This window comes from Xiphias gladius, chromosome 9 (assembly GCF_016859285.1).
Source record: "Xiphias gladius isolate SHS-SW01 ecotype Sanya breed wild chromosome 9, ASM1685928v1, whole genome shotgun sequence".
In the NCBI taxonomy this organism is placed as follows: domain Eukaryota; kingdom Metazoa; phylum Chordata; class Actinopteri; order Istiophoriformes; family Xiphiidae; genus Xiphias; species Xiphias gladius.
The window spans coordinates 2,958,626-2,980,021 of NC_053408.1; the positions used below are offsets into that span (position 1 = coordinate 2,958,626).

At 43.6% G+C, this 21,396-nt stretch overlaps 1 protein-coding gene across 1 annotated transcript in view; it reads right to left on the bottom strand.

The window, feature by feature from the left end:
* Positions 1-21,396, bottom strand: part of LOC120794431 (SRC kinase signaling inhibitor 1-like) — a 101,453-nt gene that overhangs the window by 42,004 nt on the left and 38,053 nt on the right. Inside the window, exons 2-4 of the mRNA XM_040135517.1 lie at positions 16,116-16,426; positions 10,468-10,473; positions 4,115-4,141 (exon numbers count right to left, since the gene is read on the bottom strand). Of these exons, the coding sequence (XP_039991451.1) occupies positions 4,115-4,141; positions 10,468-10,473; positions 16,116-16,426 (344 nt within the window). The remainder of the gene's footprint in view (positions 1-4,114; positions 4,142-10,467; positions 10,474-16,115; positions 16,427-21,396) is intronic.

Consider the following 21,396-nt stretch of genomic DNA (forward strand, 5'->3'; position numbering starts at 1 on the left):
AAAGCTGAGTAGTCTTCTAAAACAGCTGGGCACTGTAGTTTTTAGGAAACGTTATTTAAACATTCGTTAGGGACCATTTTCAGCTGCGAATCAATTCGCATTTCATCCTCTACTTTTACAGGTTAGTTATCTCTAACCACTTTTTAATCAATTTTGAAAAACGATACTTTTTCTGTGCTTTTACATATTTTTACTGCGCTTTTCTCAACCGCGTGGATGTTTTTATTGGTGTTTTACTCATACATAGCTTTTACTTGGATCGTTGATAGAAATGCTTGTTTGCATACATCAGGCACTATGTAACCTTGTTAAGACAGGTGCTTAATGTTCTATGTATTAAGTACTGCATGTGTGTTCACGCTAATGAGGGAACAGTTCACCCGGGGCAACAGTGTGGCTCATTGGTGTGTTTTCTGCAGCGTTCGGCGGGTTGAACTTGAGACTTAAGACCTTTTAATACCACGGAGAACGCAGTTTAATGTCTGTTCCGTTTCATACCGACCAAAGTATTTAAAAAAGTAAATAAATAACGCTGAATACCAGTTGGGACAGTAAGGCCCAGGATTATTTGCAGAGTGCATGAATTTTTCTGTCACACCTTTGTCACTGCTTCCCAGCTGTATATAACAACAATGACTAATAATATCAATAATTTACCATTAAACAAGATTTGGATCTGGATAGGCAGCAGAAAAGCATAGATACATGGATGGATAAAATAACCAATTAAAAAATAAAAAATGTATTGAAAAAGGGTCCACATATGAATTTTACATTTTATCGGAAGTCTGGAACAATGGTACTGGAGATTTTCCAGCCAGTTTTGGCTAAAATCATATACGAACCCGTTTTAAAGAGTAACACTACAGCCAATGGCAGGCAACGCAAATTATTTGTCAAGACCTTTGTCGATTAAATTGAATTTTAATACCTTGAAAAAGCCTTTTTTTCCCTTTTTTTTTTTGAGCAAGCCGCTTTTAAGACTTTTCAAGATAACAGAGCTCTGTGGCACAGATGAATAAGATATATCAGGCCAGTGTTCATGGGATTTGTTGACAATAAGAAAAATCACGGAATCAGTCTTCTTTAACATTTTTCACAGTATGTTACTGTAAAATGCAGCAGACGTCGTTCACGCTGTTTAATCCTCAGGCAGCAGCAGTGTTTTGTATTGTTCCACTTCAGAAAGTCCTTGAGCAGTTTTTATTTGCTGTATCAGCGACGGGCATGGAAGGAGCCTCTCAGAATATCAAGTCATTTTATGGTTAAGATGCTGTAAGCTGCAGTTAGTGCTTAGGTTAGCATATGCACAACAGTACCGCCTCCCACAGGCTACACAGCAGTAAGGGTCAAAAGGGTCTGTTCCATAAGCATAATGTATTCAAGTCTGAGGTGGAACTAATAATGCATTACAGCCTTTCATTGCTCTTTAGTGACATGTGAATTCTCAGTCGGAATCACACGTATGTTTGGTTTTCTCCACCGAGCCAGTTCAAATGTTTACTCTGTTCCATTTTTATTTCATTAGCTTGGGAATTTAAATGGCTGGTTCAACCCAAATTGCCAAAAAACAAAACCCAATTTTTTTGTTTTTCTCCCTTTACCTCTTGCAGCATCTTGCCATGCAAATCATTTTGGTTTTATTTGTCCAGGATCTGAAATGTCTGCCTCCAGGCCAGTACAGTGAAGGTCAGTGGAGGTTCGTGTGTGGTTAAACAGCAACATGTCTTTCCGCCAACACTCCAATTACTGTGAATAACCCACAGAACATACTGTCAGCCATTTCTGCTTGGACTGTTTCTGCGGTAGAAAGAAGATCCCATGAAAGCTCAAAATCTCAAAAGAACCCGGTCATATTAAGATAACAATATAACAATATAATAATATGATAATATTCTGCATGGATAGATACCACCAGCAGTAAGTGAGAAATTCTCTTTTTTTTTTTTTTAAACTCTTGACCCTTCAAACATATTCACACGAAATCGGATGCCCATTATTCTTAAAACACACAGAACAACAATTGCAAAACAAACTCTCGTCTTCAATAAACCACATTGCAGCGTCCCCTGAATGACAGAGCCTACACTGTTTTTGGTGAGATTAATTAGTTTATGATATAATTATAACTCAAATTTAAATGACATTGTTCTCACACGCCCACACAACACAGCTCGAGGAGGAAACACTCCAGACCTTGATTAATCTGAACACGTCTGGTGGAGCTCACTCTGCAATTTCTCTTTGCATTACTGTTTTCACATAAGGGGCTTCAGGTTCCCCGGTCTGGAAACTTGAAACCAGCTTGGACTGCTACGGCCATAGCTACAAACCAGTAAGAGTGATACAATGAAGCTGGCAGTGACCCACCACTTGACCACTAATGGCTCCACTTTCAGATTCCCTTGTGCATTTCCCCTTTCACACTATTTACATCCAAGCCCTGCCAGTGCTCGGTAAAAATTCTGACCCTGACCGAAAATGAGGTTTCGTTTCGATGGCAGCGCTCAGTGCGGACACACACTCAGAGGCGTCCGAGTGGTTCAGAAATCCCGGGGGGCAAACCGTGTGTTTGTAACAGCGTGGGTTTAAATTTGGCTCATTTGTGATGTTTGCTTCATCTGAGTTAATCTCATCTCCCGTATTTTCCGTCACTAGGAAGAGTGTGTAATACAGTACAGATTACATTAATATTACCTTAAGAAATAAGAGGGCAGGAATAATGTTTTGCCACTGACACGCAGCACTTTCACAGCTCTCTGCATTACTACGCTCTTGTTCAGCTAATCAAATAATAACCCAGGTGTAACTGCCCCGAGGGCTGAGAGGCCGTCAAAATTGCCAGTGAGGCCCGTTAAGTGCAACTTTACGCCTATGACAAGCTTGTACTGAAATAATGGTGCACAGCAAGCATATGTGACATTTGGGGGCACGAGTGGATGATGATTCTAGATGAAGAGTAAGGGGATCGCGATTTATCGCCTAGGTTGGGGAACACAAACGTGTGCAGCAAATTTCATGGCACTCCATCCAGTGTTTTTGGAGACATTTCACTCAACACCACAAATGTCAACCTCATGGTGGCGCTAAAGGAAAAACTGGGGAATCGCCAAATTCAGTAGGATTCATCCTCCCGAAAACCATGGATGTCTTTACAAAAAGAATTTTTTTTTTTTGTCAATTGGATATTGAGATACAGTGTTTCCCGGGATAAATGAACACTTTGACCTGCTGGTGGCACCGGAGGAAAAGTAAGGGAGTCACCAGAGTCAGTTATTTATCCTCTGGGGAACATGAATGCTCGTACAACATTTAATGGAAATCCATCCAATAAACAGATATTTTAGTCTGAACGAAAGTGGTGGCAAGACCGACTGACCACGCTGCCCGCATTTCTAAAAACCAGACTGATTTGCCATTTCGTTTCACTTCCTTATTCGCCAGAAGACGATCCACCCATTCTAAATCCCACCTGCAAAGCTCTGACTGGCTTGTTTTTCTCTTTGAAACCAAGGAAACAGCTGTAAATGAGCACAACACCAGACTTATTAGAGTCACTGAAAACAACGGAGGTCTGGAAGCAGGCTATGAAGGGCTCTGCGCAGTGCCTTCACAGACAAGAGGGTTTTGGAGACAGGAGCAGAAATTCTAAGCTCCGAACAGCAGGCTTCACCTTGAACCAGACCGCATAATGTACTTCACACAGCAGCTGGACAATTTTGTCTCCTCTCGCAAGAAACTGGCCTGTTGTGTTCAATAATTACAATAACCATACCAGGAGTACCTACAATCATTAGAAAATGGGGGGTACAAAGTTATAGGTAACTTACATGCATGAGCCAATTCAAACACGTGAGACTCACGGGGTGTTTTTCCTGCCTGCCACCAATCAACCTCCATTTCTACTCAAGAATTCTGTTTTTTTGCTACCAAAGGAATGTACAAGAGAGAGTTAAACCCAGAAGTGTGCGCCAACATGTGACCAACACTGGATGCAATGGCGAGGAGGAAAGCGGGGCATGCAAAGACACAATGGAAAGTCATTCCATTAGGATACAAATCCACACAGAGGAACAGATTTACGCTGAAACACAAACACAATATTGGCACTGACCTTGAAGCTCCAGTAGTTTGGTTGTTGCTGGGGGGGTAAGAAAAACAAAAGAGCAAAGGAGACAGACAGGGACAGGGGAGAGTAAAAGAGGGGGAAAAGAAAAAGGATTGAGCGTGAGACATTTTCTCATGTGTTAAGCTCTAAGACACCACACTGCAAAAGACTGAGCTAAAGAACGGCTAGATGAAACCAGAAAGACTGAGAGAAAGTGCTCTGTCACTCAGTTCCCATGTGAAGATATGTGAGTGATGTCACAAAGTGTAACTAATGAAGTTTAAGAGGTTTAACGCTGCATTATTTTTATTCAGCACATGTGACACGCCCTGAAATGTCTTCTACACTTTGTTTAAAATGATCACAAATTGTAGTAGAGATAAATTGTAAAGATAGATAGATATACTTTATTGATCCCGTGAGGGAAATTGTCACGTTACATCGGACTAGGGATAACAATAGAATTAAAAAATTAAAACCCTAACTGCAGATCTGCAGACCTGCAGAGCCAGACACTGAATAAAAATATTCAATGTGTACATCAAAAGACGGCATTAATCAGAAAAATGCAGTGCGATAAGAACTGTGCAAAAATGGCAGTATATATAATAAATGCAGTAAAAGTATGATAAAGGCAGTATGTACAGATGGCAGTGCAGCAGTGTGTTCACCTGAGCTTAAGCAAACAAACTAATAAACCCTCTATTTTCTGTGCATTAGGCTTGGTGAGAAAATGATGAGCTAATTATTGCGATGATAGCTAGATTAACTTGTGTTGTCCTTCACTGCCATCATAATAGGACTTTAATTGCTTGTAATTGCTTCTCAGCAATTAATCAAATGTTTACAGTGACTTCACACACACACACACACACACTAATGATGCAGGGCCCAGCGACTTCTAAATTCAGCCCCACACACTCTCCCTACACGCAGAGTTGTCTGGCGTGGACCCAGGAGCGGGACTGAAGCAGCGCACACACACTGGATTAAGAAGCTGCCATCTTCACTTCATCGGGGAAGGAACCAACTCTCAGGTCCACGTACTTCTGATCCTTTAAGATTCAGTGCCCGAGGCTGTGTGTGCGCTCAGCGGTGACATTCAGTTTGACGCCCGGTGGTTAATTTGTTTATCCGCTGATGTACGCTTTACGGCCAAAGGTATGTGGACAACCCTGTCCACATACTTGTGTACTTTTGTTCCACCCTCCTTTTCCTTCAATGCACCAGTCACAGCTGAGCACATCTCATGGAAAAAAAAACTAAACCAACAATGAGTTAATTTGTCTCTCAATACATTGACTTCCTCATCTTGTCTGCAGCTCTCAGTCCCAAGTTATTTTTTTCCAAATAAAACATGTAAAATCTTTAAAAACTGGTTATACATATATAGTTGTTGTTTTTTTCCCAATAATGAGTTTTTAATAGTTTGTGGACAACAATGGAGCTCTGTGGCACAAAGGAATAACACCGTGTGTATCAGGACACACACTCAGTAGTTTCTAGTAGGACACATTCATTGTTGGTTTTGGTCTTTTTCATGGAATTTGTTGATGGTAACTAAAATATACAATATCACCAGATTTATTTTTAGTGCTTACAAACTACAAAGAGGAGCAGGAGCAGTGTTGCTAAATAGGTTTCTCTTGGACTGGAAAGCTGATCAGCCTCCGCTGAGATGAACAAACTTCTCCATCTTCAACAAAGACCAGAACGATTTTGCTTCAATTTTTTCGCTCAGTTTCATAATTTTCTCCATTAATTGTCAATTATCTGCCCGTAGATTCGGCTGTTTTGAATACCCCCTTTAGTGACATCCTGAGGCCCCTTTGGCACATTCCCTAATTTACTGAAACCACTGATTATCGATGGCGGTAGCTGGCTAAACGATGGGGTAAAAAAAAAAAAAAAAATCATATAAATGGATTTTGACACTCCTGTTTTGGAGGTTTTGGAACTACAGTTCCCATAATATGGGAACTTTGTGGGTCAACAGGAAGTATAATTTGGCCATGGAGTCACTCAATTAGCTGCGGGCTACAACTTGAGCCCTGTCTTTTAGCCTATATTTGTTCACATTTTAGCAAAGTGGTACCATCAAAATTAGGCTGAATTAGCTCTTAGCAGCTCCCATTAGCAAAGTACCCCCCCTTTGATACTGAGGAAAACTTCGAATCGTGATGATTTTTTTGGCAAGTTCTGGAGCTACAGTATAAAGAGAATCAATCTTCTGGCTATGATTAAGTGGACTGATGAACGATTACTCACAATGGACATCGGCGATGACGTCCATCAAAGCGGTAAGTCACGTTGAATCTAAAAATGTGTGCATCATGTCTGTTCAGATTTTACCGAGCAATGACTCACCTGCAGAGGCAGGCATCGCAGTCTGTCTTGTTTATACTATGTGCACTTTGATGGAGATTCCAGATGCATTATAAAAAAATATAAACATTTATATTTCATATTATAAAAATTACAAAGTTTGAGCACTGTGAAGCTCTGGCGGAGATTACGTGATCTCCAGTGGTTCTACATTTTAGTTTATTTGCCAAGAAGAAAACAATCCCAACGGAAAAACAAAAACAATCATCAGCTGTAACACAACATAGTCTGACTGGTTCCATTGTGGTCTTTGTTAAAGCAGCTGGATGAGACTGTCGATATGATAAGACGCGTAGCAGTCATGACGACTGACACCTCCATTAACGTACTGACTGCATTTAAGGATTCATTATCAAAAGCTATAACAACTCTTCACCGGCAATCATTACTGCCTGTCCAGTCATGTCAACAAAGACATGTCTGAAAGAGGTGCAAAAGCTAAAACCCAAAAACTAGCTCAGTAGTGACCAATACCAATACACAGCTCACCAGATAACAGTCTGTATTTATTCAAGTCCTCTGGCTCAATAGAAGAGGCAGCACCAATCTCAAAACCCATCAATTATGCACACATGATGGCGCAGAATTAGCTTCTGGGCAAAGACGGGCCGTTTGGATCGGACTGCTCTATTTTGTGCCAAGATGTCCGCCTCTATACATTATTGTATGGAGACACTGTCAAATGTTTTTCTACAGCTCGGCCCAGTCGTGGCTGACTCTGACTCCAGGTGTGATCAGAACCTGCGCATTGTGGACTGCAGCGTATCGTTGTTTGACAGCAAACAGCGTTTGAATGAACGCAGACCTCTGTTAGAGGCTGACTCCGCAGCTAATCGAATGAAGCACGAACCCCACCACAGCCGATGAGACTCGTAGCTGAATCAGATATCACATTTGACACCATAATGAAAGATGAAGGTTAAAAAAAAAAAAGAAAAAAAAAATCAGAAAAACGTTGACAAGCATGAGTCCCTCAGGTTTCAAAGTTCCTGCAGTATTCAAATTCAAGGACTTTTAAGACCTTTTTAATACCACAGAGTGCAGCTCAATACTTTTTTCCCGAGCAGTCACACCAGTCGCAGAAGGACAAAAAAGGAAGAGACACAAAAAGGCCAGAAAAGACGCCAAACAACCACAAAGAGGCACAGAACCACAATAAAGAGATGCAAGAAACTTTTTAGTACCATCCAAGGCCTTTTTTGCTGAGGTAATAAATTCAATGCCTTTTAAGACTTTTCAAGACCTGCAGACCCCCTGCTGTTTTGACAGAGGGACAGAAGAGTGAAAGGAGAAAGAGTTTGAGTTCTCCTACTACTTTGATTGTGGCAAACGATTGCAGACGTTCAACTACCGACTACATCATTACAAAGGAGCTTCTGACTCTGAATCACCAGACTTGCAGGGAATAATTTGATTCTTTCCAAGGAAAGCTTCAGCCAAACGTCTTACGGTAACTAAAAGCTTCTATAATATGAACATTTGTATGCTGCCTGTTCACTCTCAGCACCTCGTTGGCTGCCATGTCTTGAACACAGAAGTCTACAAATCCACTGTCACAACAAACAATTTGCCACTTTCTTAGCAAAAAGGGAGAGTGCGCACATTTGACACTGCAGCTTCCACTGCATCAGTTCAAACACTGACTTGCACTTCTGATTAATTTTAATGCGACTTTAGATTCAAAATCTGTCTAAATTCCATCACATACGCTGTGAGAGTTCACGAAAAGACGGATTCTCTTAATAATTAAACTGAGGTGTAGGTGGAACTTAATTCATGTTTGAGCAGCTGTTGTGGGAGCTGCCTGGATCCCCAATATTGTTTCAGCTCGCTTTTCTGAAATCTCAGCTGCAACTTTAAAAAAAAAAAAAAAAAAAATTACATCTCACTTTATGTTGAATATGGAGCGAAGAAAGCAGGACAGAAGAAACAGAGTTTAGGAAAGAAAGACCCCCACAGGCATGTGGGCTGCTGTGACCCAGATTTCCGAGCTCACTGTGGCTTCTGGGCCCGTGTCCAAGCCCGGTGACCAAAACCGCACAATCATACCTGATTTGATGCCACACAGCCTCAGTCAGCTTCGGCTGCACTGCGACCAAACAAAACAATTAGGCTTCTCTCTGTCCTTAAACTCCCCTTTCTTTTCATATTTTGCAGACAAGTGGTGTTGACACAGCAAATATTTAGGATGGCTTCCAACCTTCATTCATCTCTTAGATTAGTGTGTCCACAAGCAGTTTTATCAGCCACCTGAGTCTTGAAAATTGTCTAAGATCACTTGAGTCTTACAACCAACCGTGTTCCTGTTTTTCTATAGTTCTGATTTAACTTAAAACATCCTCACATGGATAAACCTTAATAAGGCGGCAGACAACAAACGAAGAAGCAGACTGGAGAGATTGTTTACATTTCTTTTTACAGTTTTCATAAATCAAAGTAAGATGAAAACGTCAAGCATTCAGCCTGAACTATTAATTCTGCATGATGATTACCAAACAAACCTATCTACACTAGAGACAACATAATTATTAACCAACATAAAAACAACTTGACGGAAAAATAAACTATGCTGCTACTGTTGTTACTGCTGCTACTACTATCACTACTACTACTGATACTGCTACTGCTACTGCTACTACTGCTACTGCTGCTACTACTACTGCTACTGCTACTGCTACTACTGCTGCTAATACTGCTACTGCTACTACTGCTACTAATACTGCTACTGCTACTGCTACTGCTGCTACTACTACTACTGCTACTACTGCTACTGCTACTGCTACTACTACTACTGCTACTGCTACTGCTACTACTACTGCTACTACTACTACTACTACTACTACTACTACTACTACTACTACTACTACTACTACTACTGCTACTACTGCTGCTGCTACTATTGCTACTGCTACTACTGCTGCTACTACTGCTACTGCTACTACTGCTGCTACTACTGCTGCTACTACTGCTACTGCTGCTACTACTACTGCTACTACTGCTGCTACTGCTACTGCTAATGCTGCTACTACTACTACCACCACTAATACTACTACCAGCACTACCAGCAGCACTACTACCACTACTACTAATCTTCGGGGAAGAACCTATTGTGGCTTTTCTTTCACTATTTTTTGTTTGAGCTTTTCTTACTTTTGAAGTAATATTTTGTGGAAAATCCTCTGCAGTCAGAGACTGGCTGAAGTGTTGGACTCACAGACATCAGCAGACTCTGTGTATCTTACCTGGGGACGCTCTACCACGGCTTCACTGCAGCCTCTTTCGGCTCTTGCTTGTTGTGGCCTTTAGTCTGGTCTACGCCAGTCGGCTAGGTCAGACTGAGATCAGGTGACCGACTCGGCCAGTCGAGGATATTCCACCTTCTCACCTCGAAAATCTCTGTGGTTGCTTTGGCCGTATGTTTAGGACCGTTGTCGTGCTGAGTGATGAAACGTCATTCAGTGAGTTTTGATGCATTTTACTGAATCTGAGCTCACAGTTTGCTCCTGTAAACCTCTGCATTCATCCTGTTGTTTCCATCAGCAGTGAAATCATCAATAAATGCCAGTGTGCCAGTGCCATTGGCAGCCATACATGCCCAAGGGTGGGTGCTGGCTTTGGGTCAGGAGCCGTTCCTTTTTTTCCCCACTGTTTCCTCTTTCCTTAATTTCTACAGTGGTTGATTTTTGTTTCATCAGTCCAGAGAACTTTGTTGCAGAACTCGACGGGGCTTCTTTTTGTGTGTTGTTGGGAACTGCAGCCTGGTCTCATGGTGAATCCTCTGCAGTTCTGGTCATGAGGTCTCCCCTTGATCGTTGACCAGGAAACATGTTCACCCACATCCTGCAGTGCGTTCTTGACTCGCTGTGCAGTCATAAAGGCGGTTTTCTTCACCGTGAAAATGATTTTCTGCTCATCCACAAGACTGATGCTCCTCTGTCTACCAGGTTTCCTGCCATTTTATAGTTTGCGTGCACCTGCTTCTGTTCATCTCGGCAAACCCTTGGTCTCTCTCTGGTAGATTTTTGCTTTATTATTTTAGCCTCATTATTATCTTCTTCACTTGAACGTTCACCTCCTTCTCACTCTGAAACAAGCCACATGTGAGCTCTTCTGCGCACGAGCTAACGTTGAAACGACACACGGCTGCTCGAGAAAACACTGTAGTTGCCTTGCAATTTGGGCACTATGTGTTGAAAGGGCTGTATCTCTCACACAGCTGTTTCAATATTGATGTAAACCTACTCAAGTTAAAGCGACGACTGGGCACTTTAACACAGTATCCATTATTTTATTTGAAACTGAATGTGCCGAAACAAAGAGCCCGCAGAACAAAACAAAAAATAACGGTCCAAATAGTTCCGGTCTTGACTGTATATTTCTATTGCCCTTCTGTCTGTAACTTACATGCTGCTGCTCTCTTGATCTGACTCTGTATTTTTGCAGGACTGACAAAACAATACCACAGTCACATCTGCTTTCTGATGTACCGTAAATGATTTTGACGCACAAGCTTTGACATTTGACCGATTGACAATTTGCCTTCCCGTAATAAAAACGTTTGCGATCGATAAGTGCCCTACTTACATTCATTTCTCACCAGTTTGCTTTTCAATTGCTCAATTGCTTTAATTGCCTTCAAGGATAATTTCTCAAGATACAGAGCTCGAAACCTCCAAAAACGCCCGGCTGACTTCATGTCTTCAGCTTTGAAGCACTTCCACGCGTTGGCTTTGTAATTACAAGTTGACAACTGGGAAATAGGTGTTAATATTAACACCCTTCTCACAGGTTCTCGTCAGAATTATTGTTGCAGAAACAAACAATTGATAATGGTGAAGCCGGGCACCAATTGTGTTATAATCCCTAATGTATCTTACCATTCACAAGGAGCCGTGCACAGTGTAATCACCCACAGCTGTGGTTTATTCAACTTAAATTGGAATGGCAAAAATTACCGCCAAGTCACTCCACAGATAATTGAATGCACCAGCAAGCGGACATTTTTTGGAACATAAAACCTGTCTCATCTAATGCAAACAGGTCCCCTATGCACTGTGACTCAGTGATTACTGCCTGCAATATTTCTCAATCACTTGAGCTGAAATCCCGAGGCGCACGTATGCACCGAGACAGAGAGGGCTTAGAGAGATGAGGGGAGAAAAGACGGGGAGGGGGGGGGGAGAAAAGAGAAAGAGGAAGAGAGGGATGAGCAGAGAGAAATGCATGCCTGACCTGCATGCCAAGTAGCCATCTTTGTAACCCCCCAGCCCTCACTCGCAGTCCGCCTTGCTTCCTCTCCGGCCCGAACACACACACACACACACACACACCAACACGTGTGCACTCGCTCATACACTAACGCACACTTTTTGTCGTTGCTTCCTACGCACCCTCACGGGCTTCACGACATGTGCCCGCAAACCTTCACATAAATACATGAACACGTCACTGCGGCAGCACAGACACACCTGGACAACACCTGCCTGCTCGGGAACAAATGGACCCTCCCCTAAAAAAAACAGAACAAAAAAAACAAAACAAAAAAAAACACACAAACACTTGGATTAAACAGAAAGGGAGGAGACGAGGAGTTGTGTGCTCATCAGGTCCAACTATGTTTACATCACCTGTACTGAACACACACACACGCAGACGCTCGCTCGCTCGCGCGCCTCCACATACATTAAGAAGATGAAGACACACGCGCACACACACACACACACACACACACACACGCACACACACACACACACACACACACACACACTCCTGTACTTTACATCACTGCACGCTCCACTCCATCTTCATTCATGCAGCAACACAAGCGTCACACAGTCACGGCGGCACCACAGAGGAATGCCCAAATGTCTCGGCTGAGGATGCAAGGACGGGGTTAGAGAGGGTTACCGTCGCTACTTAATGAGCACGTCGGCCGCCTGGCGCATCCTCCCGCTCCACACGCCTCCCTCTTCCTCCTCCCCCCTCTCCATTTTTTATTTTTTTTTCCACTGCGGCTCTGTGTCTTTCCCGCGCCCCGAGGATCAGCCAGAGTCCCCCCTCGCTGGTACCCGTAGTAGCGCCTAAGAGGCAGTTAGCATCCCTTCCTGCCCCTCCTCCTCTTCCTCCCGTCCTCTCTCTCTCTCACCCACCTCTCTCTCTCTCCTTCTGTCTATCACTGTCTCTCGCCCCCCGTCCCTGACACAAACGATAAAAAAAAAAAAAAACCCTCCCTCCTTCCTTCACTGGCTCTCCCTGTCGCTCGGTCTCTCTCCCGCTGCTGCTGCCTCTCACTCAGTACAGCGTGTGCCTGCTTCCAAAGCCCAGGCATTGCCAACAATATGATATCACTCAGTTGCCTTATATGGGAACCAGTGGGTTGCCATGACGACAGCAGACTCCACCAGTTTCTCCAAGTCCCCCCCCCCCGTCTCGGTCCACCTTTTTCCTTCAGGAGATAGATGGTGTGCTTTGGGTAAATAGACACAGCACATGCACAGCAAACAGTGGGTGGAGAGGAAGGCGGAGATGAACGGTTGAGACGAGAGCAGGCTGGGACGTGATGGACAGCAGCCGGCCCAGGTTTGGAGGGAGGGATGAGAAAGAAACGGAGAGAGCAGACTTAAAGATATAGCTCAACATTCGGGGAGGCACGCTTACTTGCTGTCTTTCCGAGAATTAGATGAGAAGATCAATATCAATCTGATCTGCGTGTCAGGTTTGGAGCTGGAGTCAGGCTGTGGTTAACCTAGCTTAGCGTGAAGCCCAGAGGCAGGAGGAAACAGTTGGTCTTAACTGTTTACTCTGTCTTAAGTAAATCACCTCTAAAGCTCACTAATTAACATGTTGTGTCTCATTAGCTTCACAAAGATGGGAAAATTTCAGTCGAACGCACGTCGCGTCGCGACACAAACACACACACTAACATTAAATCTTAAACCAACAGTTGAAAACCTCAGCGCATGACTAGGAGGTCGGGGCGTGACTGTAATGGAGTCGTCAGGTTATCGAGGCTGTCCTTTACACCTGCTTGAATGCGATTTGTCGTTACCGGTCAGCTGGTAGCGAAGCTGATGGATGAGCCAGTGATCGCGACGCGTGAACGAAGCAGCCGAGGCGCGACTTCAGGGCACTGCCCGATTCATTTTTCTATAATTTTCTAACGTTTTATTTATCAAACGATCAATCGATTAATCAACAAACAAAAAAGATGAAAATAATTGCAGCGCTAACCTTAACTAATGCTTAACTACAGCTACTTATGCATTACTTCCTGGGTCCAAGGTTGGAAAAACAACCAAGCCAATCAGTGTTTTGTATGGGCTGTATTAAGAATGCAGATGTCACCTTCCTGTGCAAATAAAGTTGAAATAAAGACTGATGAGATTAATGCAGCTACACGTGTTGTTACAGGTCAGTTTAAGAGACATAACAATTCTTAAACGAGCCTGTTTCTTTGTTGACTGCTCCTAGAAAACGCTACTGTGTCGGCTGCGTGTTGACTGAAAACGAACTTCATGACGGATGCCTCATGGATCGGGCAGAGTCGCCTCCCGACCCGAAGAAGCCTAACGTGAGATCGGCATCACGTTGAATAATGAAGACTTCACTTTCTCATCAGATTATTAGGCTTATTTGACCAGACTAAAGCCTGAGATACTGTACATGTCTGTTCACCTGCAGGAAAACAAACAAGATTCAGTCTGTTACATAGTGAGCTTTAGAGGTTCTGGACAGGGCCCGCGTAGCCCTTATCCCCCTGCCTCCTTTCTTTATGCTAAGCTAGGCTAGGAACATCCTGACCCCAGCTGTGTACTTAATGCGAAGACGTGGGATCATCTCTCACTGGAAAAGAACGCGAGTATTTCCTCTAAATGTTGACCGAGAGAAACGCCGAAGCAGGCTGCTCTGTGTTGACCATCCGTCACAGGTATATGGTCAGAGCACGCGGTGATTGATGGCGGAACGAAAGGGAGAGTATGACGCCGAGAGAGGAAGAGGAGGGGAGAGATTCATATTGTATATTTCACGTTCTGACATTGTCTCACTATCTCACTTAAACGCTTCTCTCCATATTCTATGGTTCACTCTCTCAGATAATAACCACTAAAAAAGTGGCCATTACTGACCCAGCAAGCCGGTCATAAAAATGCCTCCACTGTGTGAGTGTAAAGCCCGAGAGGCATCTCGCCACGTAATGCGCTTGTGTGGGTTTCCAAGACCATCAATATGCTCTTATTATCTCCCAGGAAGAAAATGTTCACATGTGGAAACGGAAAGCACTCAGAGGGCTCATACCTCCCCCCAAGGCCTCACTCTCCTCTGGATTTGTTACTGTATAGCAATGTGGACCTGGACTGGTTTTAAAATACAAATACAGTGAGAGGCAATCGTGGAATAAATATTTGTCAGATTTTTCATTCAAGAGGTGCAGTATTTCAGGAGTCAATGGGAGAACAAGGACAGATTTTCCCATAAAGTTTTTCAGATCCGGATTCACGCCGACGCCAAAATCAGATGACGATTAAATGCTGCCATTAATTACCGATCTTGTAGCATTGCCCTCAATGGCCTGACACAACGAACTCGACGCCTCGGATTGGCTCCAGACAGCCACCCTACATACATACAGCACATCTGTTGAATGACTTCTTCTGCTCCGTTCCTGATGAATAAACTACCACGTCGATATTTTTGAATCTGTCACCACGTCAAGCTGTATTCTGAAAATCTGTTTCCATCCGCCTTTATTGCATATCTATTTCTATGTGCCAACCTTTCTATTCCAAGCCAAGCATAAAAATATTTCCCCTCAAATTTTTTTAAATACCTATATTTAAACAAATTGCATAAAAACAGGCGGATAGAAGCACAACTACGTATATTTAAAAAATGTACATAAAAACAGGTGGATGGACCAAAAGCATCAGCTCGTCGGTGGAGCCTCTGCTATTTAGGTGCCGTAACGCTCATATCAACCCCCCCGAGAGAAACAGTGGAAATAAACCATCATCAGTCAGGATACGAGGCATAAGAAAGACAGAGTTTGACCATACACCGTTCTAGTTTTTGTCTCTACATAGTCAGTATGTAGCTCTGACCATGTATTATCCTGCCTCCTGTCGGTTCACACGGACACATTCATTGAGAACAATTTCCCCTCATACTAGCTGCTTTGATATTTTTCAGCATGCGTGGTGTTTTCTCTGGGTTTTCTCTGAGGGCTTTATATCCTTACGTACAATGAAAGAAACACTGGATAAACTGCAGCTGTTTGATTTTAAACAAGTGTTTCCCGTCCACCAAGGTAAACAGTCACATTCGGCATGATTAAGCTACTGTATGGTGCGGGAGAGTCCTCTCAGTCTACCGGCCCCTCAGGAGGATCCTAGGAAAAGGCAGAATAATCCGACCTTGGGCTATTTTTATGGAAATTAATTGTGTGTGTGTGTGCGTATGTGAGATGTGTTGTTAATTACATGCAGTATTAACAAGGATTTTAGTGACCGCCGCTGATGCAGTTTTAATAATATTCACGTTACCATGGCAAGACATTACAGCAGTCTTTGTTGTCTTGTCTCTTGATGTCAGCTAATTAGGTGTATTAAGTACCCGGTGAAGATACCTGTCGTCCAGCAGCAGCGGAGCCCTGCGACATGCTGCCGGGGCTGTTGGAGTACTTGTTTTTCTGGAGATCCATGAGCACGTCTCGCTGCCGTTCGATGTCCGCCTTGTGTACGCTGTTCAGGGCCTCCAGGCTCTTGGCGGCCACGGCGTTGTGGCGGCGGTCCAGCGAGGACGACGTGAACCCCCCGTTGGTGTTGTCGGGGAACCGCCGGGCCCCGCGGCCGCCGCCACCGCCGGCCAGGGTGTGGTAATCCCGGGGGAACTCGGCATCACCGGCAGAGATCATGGGACCCTTTCTCTTCTCTCGACCTGCAGCCAGGAGCGGTTTGTCAAAGTGGGGGTGTAGGAACAGGGGGGTGGGTTTAAAGAGAGAAGAGAGAGGGGTAGAAAGTGAAGGAGTTAGCAGTGGTGTCATACTGTATCCTAATGATATACTCAGGAATATGCAGTACACATCATTTTGCATGTTTTAAAACATTCAATTCAAATCCTACATATTTCACTTTACTGGAAACCATTTTCCATAAGTCTGTAGGCGGATTGCCTGCAGTCCAGGTAGCCAGAACTTTTCCTTGCTTTATCCATCACGGTGCACAGGTACAGTAGTCAGTCAGAATTTTTTATGAAAAGCAAAAAGCAGAGATTGTCCACACACTGGAATCTAACTCCCAACCTTTACCAGATTGAAGAGGCAACGTTCTGAAACAGATCTTCATCATCGGGTGAATGGTCAACACGACAAAACATTTAGCCACAAATTGATCCTCAACCAATCAGGCAAAACAATTTGGATAACATGAAATAACAAGTAATTGGACCTTGAGGCTGTTTCCAAAGATCATGGGACGTGACTGAAAGCTCCAGAACAGCTACTGAAATGGACCTTGAGGTGAAACTGTTTTGAAGCCGTTTCGTCAGCTGCTGTTTCCACGGTTAAGAAAATACGTCGAGAATATTTAAGTTCATTTTTTTTAAATGAAAAAGAAAAGGTTGCAGAATAATATGACAACATTATACAGATTTCAATACAATGCCACTAGAACATGATAGTAAGGAGAGGAAAATTAACATTCACACGAGATCAAGCCAGATCACAAACAACACCAGGTAATATTTCAGCAACTAAAAACGTCCATAATTTAGTAAATAACAAAAATATCCAGGACTTTTTCAAAGACAGACTTTCACAAGGAAAGCTAAAGTCCTTATGTTTTCATACTTACATTACTGAAAAGAGTTAATGCGGTTGCAATGATTGTCCGAGTTTAAAAATCGACTGCTCGACAGCAACCATATTAACATTATTCATTTTATTTGACAACAACGTTTACTCATTGTTCGTCTCCTGGATTTGATTTTGGAGTGAAAATAGTTCCTGCTTCTTCACCTCAAAACAATTTGACATAACTTCAATACAATGAAAATATAATAAAAAGTCAAGGAAACAAATTGTTTACTGTGACTGATTTCCCATATCGGTATATTACGGTATATACAAGTCTCTGATGGTTCATTTTCATAGTTTACTGAAGTAAAGAAGCAATAGCTGCCTGAAAGGTGGGAAGTTAATCTAAAAATGGTCAGAAATAATGTAAAGTATGTGTTGTTTACACTCAAGGAGGCAAAGCGTGGCTATCCAGATGTGTTGCGGTGCTTTAAATTGCTCTTTCCAGCTCAAGTGAGCGAGACAGTTGCTGCTGGTATCGCAGCACCACACTGGAAACACACGGCAGTTAACAGGCTCGACCTCGAGGCACGTCATGTGAGCAGCAGCCACGGTGTTAACGTGGGGACTAACAACGAGCCTGCCGCAACATCCATGCGCCGATGGTGTCCTGTAGAGACCGGCAACGGCACATTATATTAACGTCTAGAAACAAAACACACACACACACACACAAGAACACAAAAGCACAAACACACCTCTTGCAATATATCCCCTGTGAGAACAGCTGCAACATCTGTCTATTCAAACAACTGCGGCTGTCTGGGGAACCCTGAAGCAAGAGGAAGAAAAAAGGAAAAAAAACTGTTGCACGGCAACACTGCCTGTTATTATGTGAGAGCAGAACTGTCTCACATGTGTGTCACATTCAGTCAAGGAAAGGTGACATAAATGGAGATGGTGTCTTCCTCTGTGGGGAATGGTTTAGTGCCCTCTTGTGACCACTGATACATAAAGCACTGCCGACTTGGTTAAGGCGAACACCTCAGTTAAAGTGCTGCTGTTTAGTTTCACGTATTTGCACAAGTTGAAAATCAAACGAACGACACAGAAATGAAATGGAAAGTAAAGTTCAGGGGGAGTGAAAAGGTCCAAGGGGAGCTCGTTCAAGTGCAACTACACCCCCAGCTCTGAGCATTACTCCACCCACACCGTAATTTAGAAAAGTGCTCAAACGTGGGCAAGGGGCGGAGGGCGTGGATGCGAGAGGCAGGAGTTGGGCCAGAGAAAAGCCGAGAGCGACGCAGAATCGCCAGGCACCTACGCTAGAGGAGGAGGTTCCCCCCCCCCCCTCCAGAATCCCATGAAGCGGACATCAGTGTGATGGAGGACCATGGTGGTCCCGAGCCGTATCAGTTAGAGCTGGCGACTGCAGCCCCAGAGCTCCCGGAGCCCAGCCCGTAGTGAGAACAGCAGTGTTGTGCAAATGTGCGTTGCAAGTCCGAGCCGTGAGTCGAAATTGAAAAATGCTAAATAGAGGGTTAGCGAAAAAATAGCCCCAAGTCCTGTGAATGATGAGTCTGGATTAGTATATATTTGAAAATGAATGTGGTTTCACAGGCGGCCACTCAAGGACGGGTGCTGGGGGAGTTGGCCAGCCACCCCCCCTCCTCGGATTAGACGGCGTCAACTATCTTTTTTTCCCCGTGAATTTCACGACGTAGATGAGTCCCAAACGGTTGACCGAATGTCATCATGATTTAAAACAGTAGCAGGCGGTTCGAGCCATTTTCAACCCATGAAATGCTGATATTTATAACCTTAGTAAGAAATGTCAGCATCAACACCAGCACTGGAGTGTTTCAGCACAGCACAGTCACATCCTTTAGTTCACAGCTGAAAAAACATGTTTAAATGTGCAGTACATTTTATGGCCTGGTCTTCTCTTACTTATCTACGACGTCTGTATGGACAAATGCATTAAAATGAAAAACAGAACCAGGTTTAGGGCTAAGAAAATCTAATCTAATTATTAAATTAAGTGGTAGACTGTCGGGCAGAGTGGATGTAACGCATCTAGATACACAAACATATATTGTACGAGTAGTGCATACTCGCAAAGGCTGCGTACAACAAGCTTCATACTCTTTTCTGAAGGTCGTTTTTTTTTTTAGATCAAACTGTAAATTACATGACCTGTCGTGTCTCCGTGGACAGAGCCGGCACACATTATTGATCCGTGCTGTAAGGTCCTTTTATTCGCCTGCCAGGCCGCGCCGATGCACTGAAGCACGAGTTTAAACTTCATCAGCTCACAGTCGAGAAACTACGGGACACAACTTGAAATTCAAGCCCAGATACAGCAACTGATTTCCCCACAAAGGTTTTTTTTTAATTATGGTGTAAACCTATTAAAGCCAGCATTTAATAAGAGAACACCAGGTAAACACCACCTCTATATCACTGCCACTAATCTGCAATCGTGGATAGAGCTGCATCGATGAATCGATTAGTAGATTGACAGATAATTCATTCGCATCTATTTTGATTATTGACAAATTATCACCTTCTCAAATGTGAAGATCAGCTGTGTTTTATAATCAGTGTAAAAGGAATATCTTTAGGTTCGGGACTGTTCATCTCCTTGGACTCAGGCAAAACTGTGACAGGCATTTTTTTCCCCTACTATTTAACGGCCTTGAGAAAAATAATCGGCAGTTTAATCGATAATGAAACCCATCATTAGCCGCAGCCCTGTAATCATGACGGTCACTTTTTATTCGTTCCTGTGAACCTCAAATGTTGCTTCTCCGGGGATTCAGCCCAGCAACGGCAATGTGTGTAGCCGTATAGTCTCTCCTGGTGATAGAAGGAAGGGTCTGGATTGGTCACACATGTAAATCTTCTGATAGGAGCGCAGCGGCAAGCCAGTGTGTGTCCATGGTAGAGGGGGGGGGGGAATAAAATAAAATAAAAAAGTGTTATAAAACAGAGGGGGACTGGGAGAGACGCAGGGAACATCTAGACAAGGGCTTGTCACTATAATTTATGTGAAGCCTTGAGCAAACCCCTGCAGTGTGTGTGTGTGTGTGTGTGTGTGTGGGGGACAAAGGGAAGCTGTATTTTACCATAAGAAGCACTGCCAGTCATCTGCTGCAATACCTGCTGGAACATGTCGTTCTTTAAAACAACCGTGTTACACTGATGATGCAAAAGCGTCCGTCCTACATTTTAACGTGTCTTCATCCAGGGCGGTCGTTGGCTTAAAATGTGTGCTTTATATTCACAGACACACACACACACACACACACACACACACACACACACACAGTTATAACTGGAATCTGCCCAGTACAGCTGAATGATGAACTGAGACCTGAGCAAATATTTTCCCATCTTTCGTTGACTGGAAACTTTATTTTTCACGTACCCCATGCGATACACCCCGCGCTTGCTCCTAGACTCATTTCACATTTTGAACGTGGAATGTGTCTTGACGGGCCGTTCATCTACGAACAGACGTTATGCGACGTTAGCGATTAATCAGAATCGGTTCAGGCCAAAAATGGGTTCATTCAAAGTCGTCTCGAGTTGACTGTACCTATAATTACTGCCAGATTATAGGAGAAATCTTTCTAGAAAATTATCAGGAATTGACAGACGCGTAAAACAAAGTGTTGACTGCATGTGTCGAGTGCTTTTTTTGTGATGCGCCTCCTTTCCTGACCGTTTTCACAGCCACGGGCTCGAGTACGAAGACACTGTTTCGTGTCGTGAGTTTACTGGTTGATTATTGTTGATGAATGATGAACTGCCATTTCCATAAACTTGCAGATTGCAGCTCGTTCAACTCCCTCTCTCTTCTGGCCATTTCTGTACATTCAGGTAGGAGCTTACTGCACTGCACACGCAGCAGCCCGGACCAGCACCTATACTTAAATCGTGACGTGTGTAAAACCAGCTACAGCCGCCCTGTGCTCTATTTATTGTTCCTGGTGGTAGTTAATGGGCTGCCCCCTCCTCCCAGCCTGCTCCTGGCACCGCCTATGTTATTACGGCTCTCATGCTGCTAACAGCGCTACCAGTCCGGCTGACGAACTGCCCTTTACTTGTC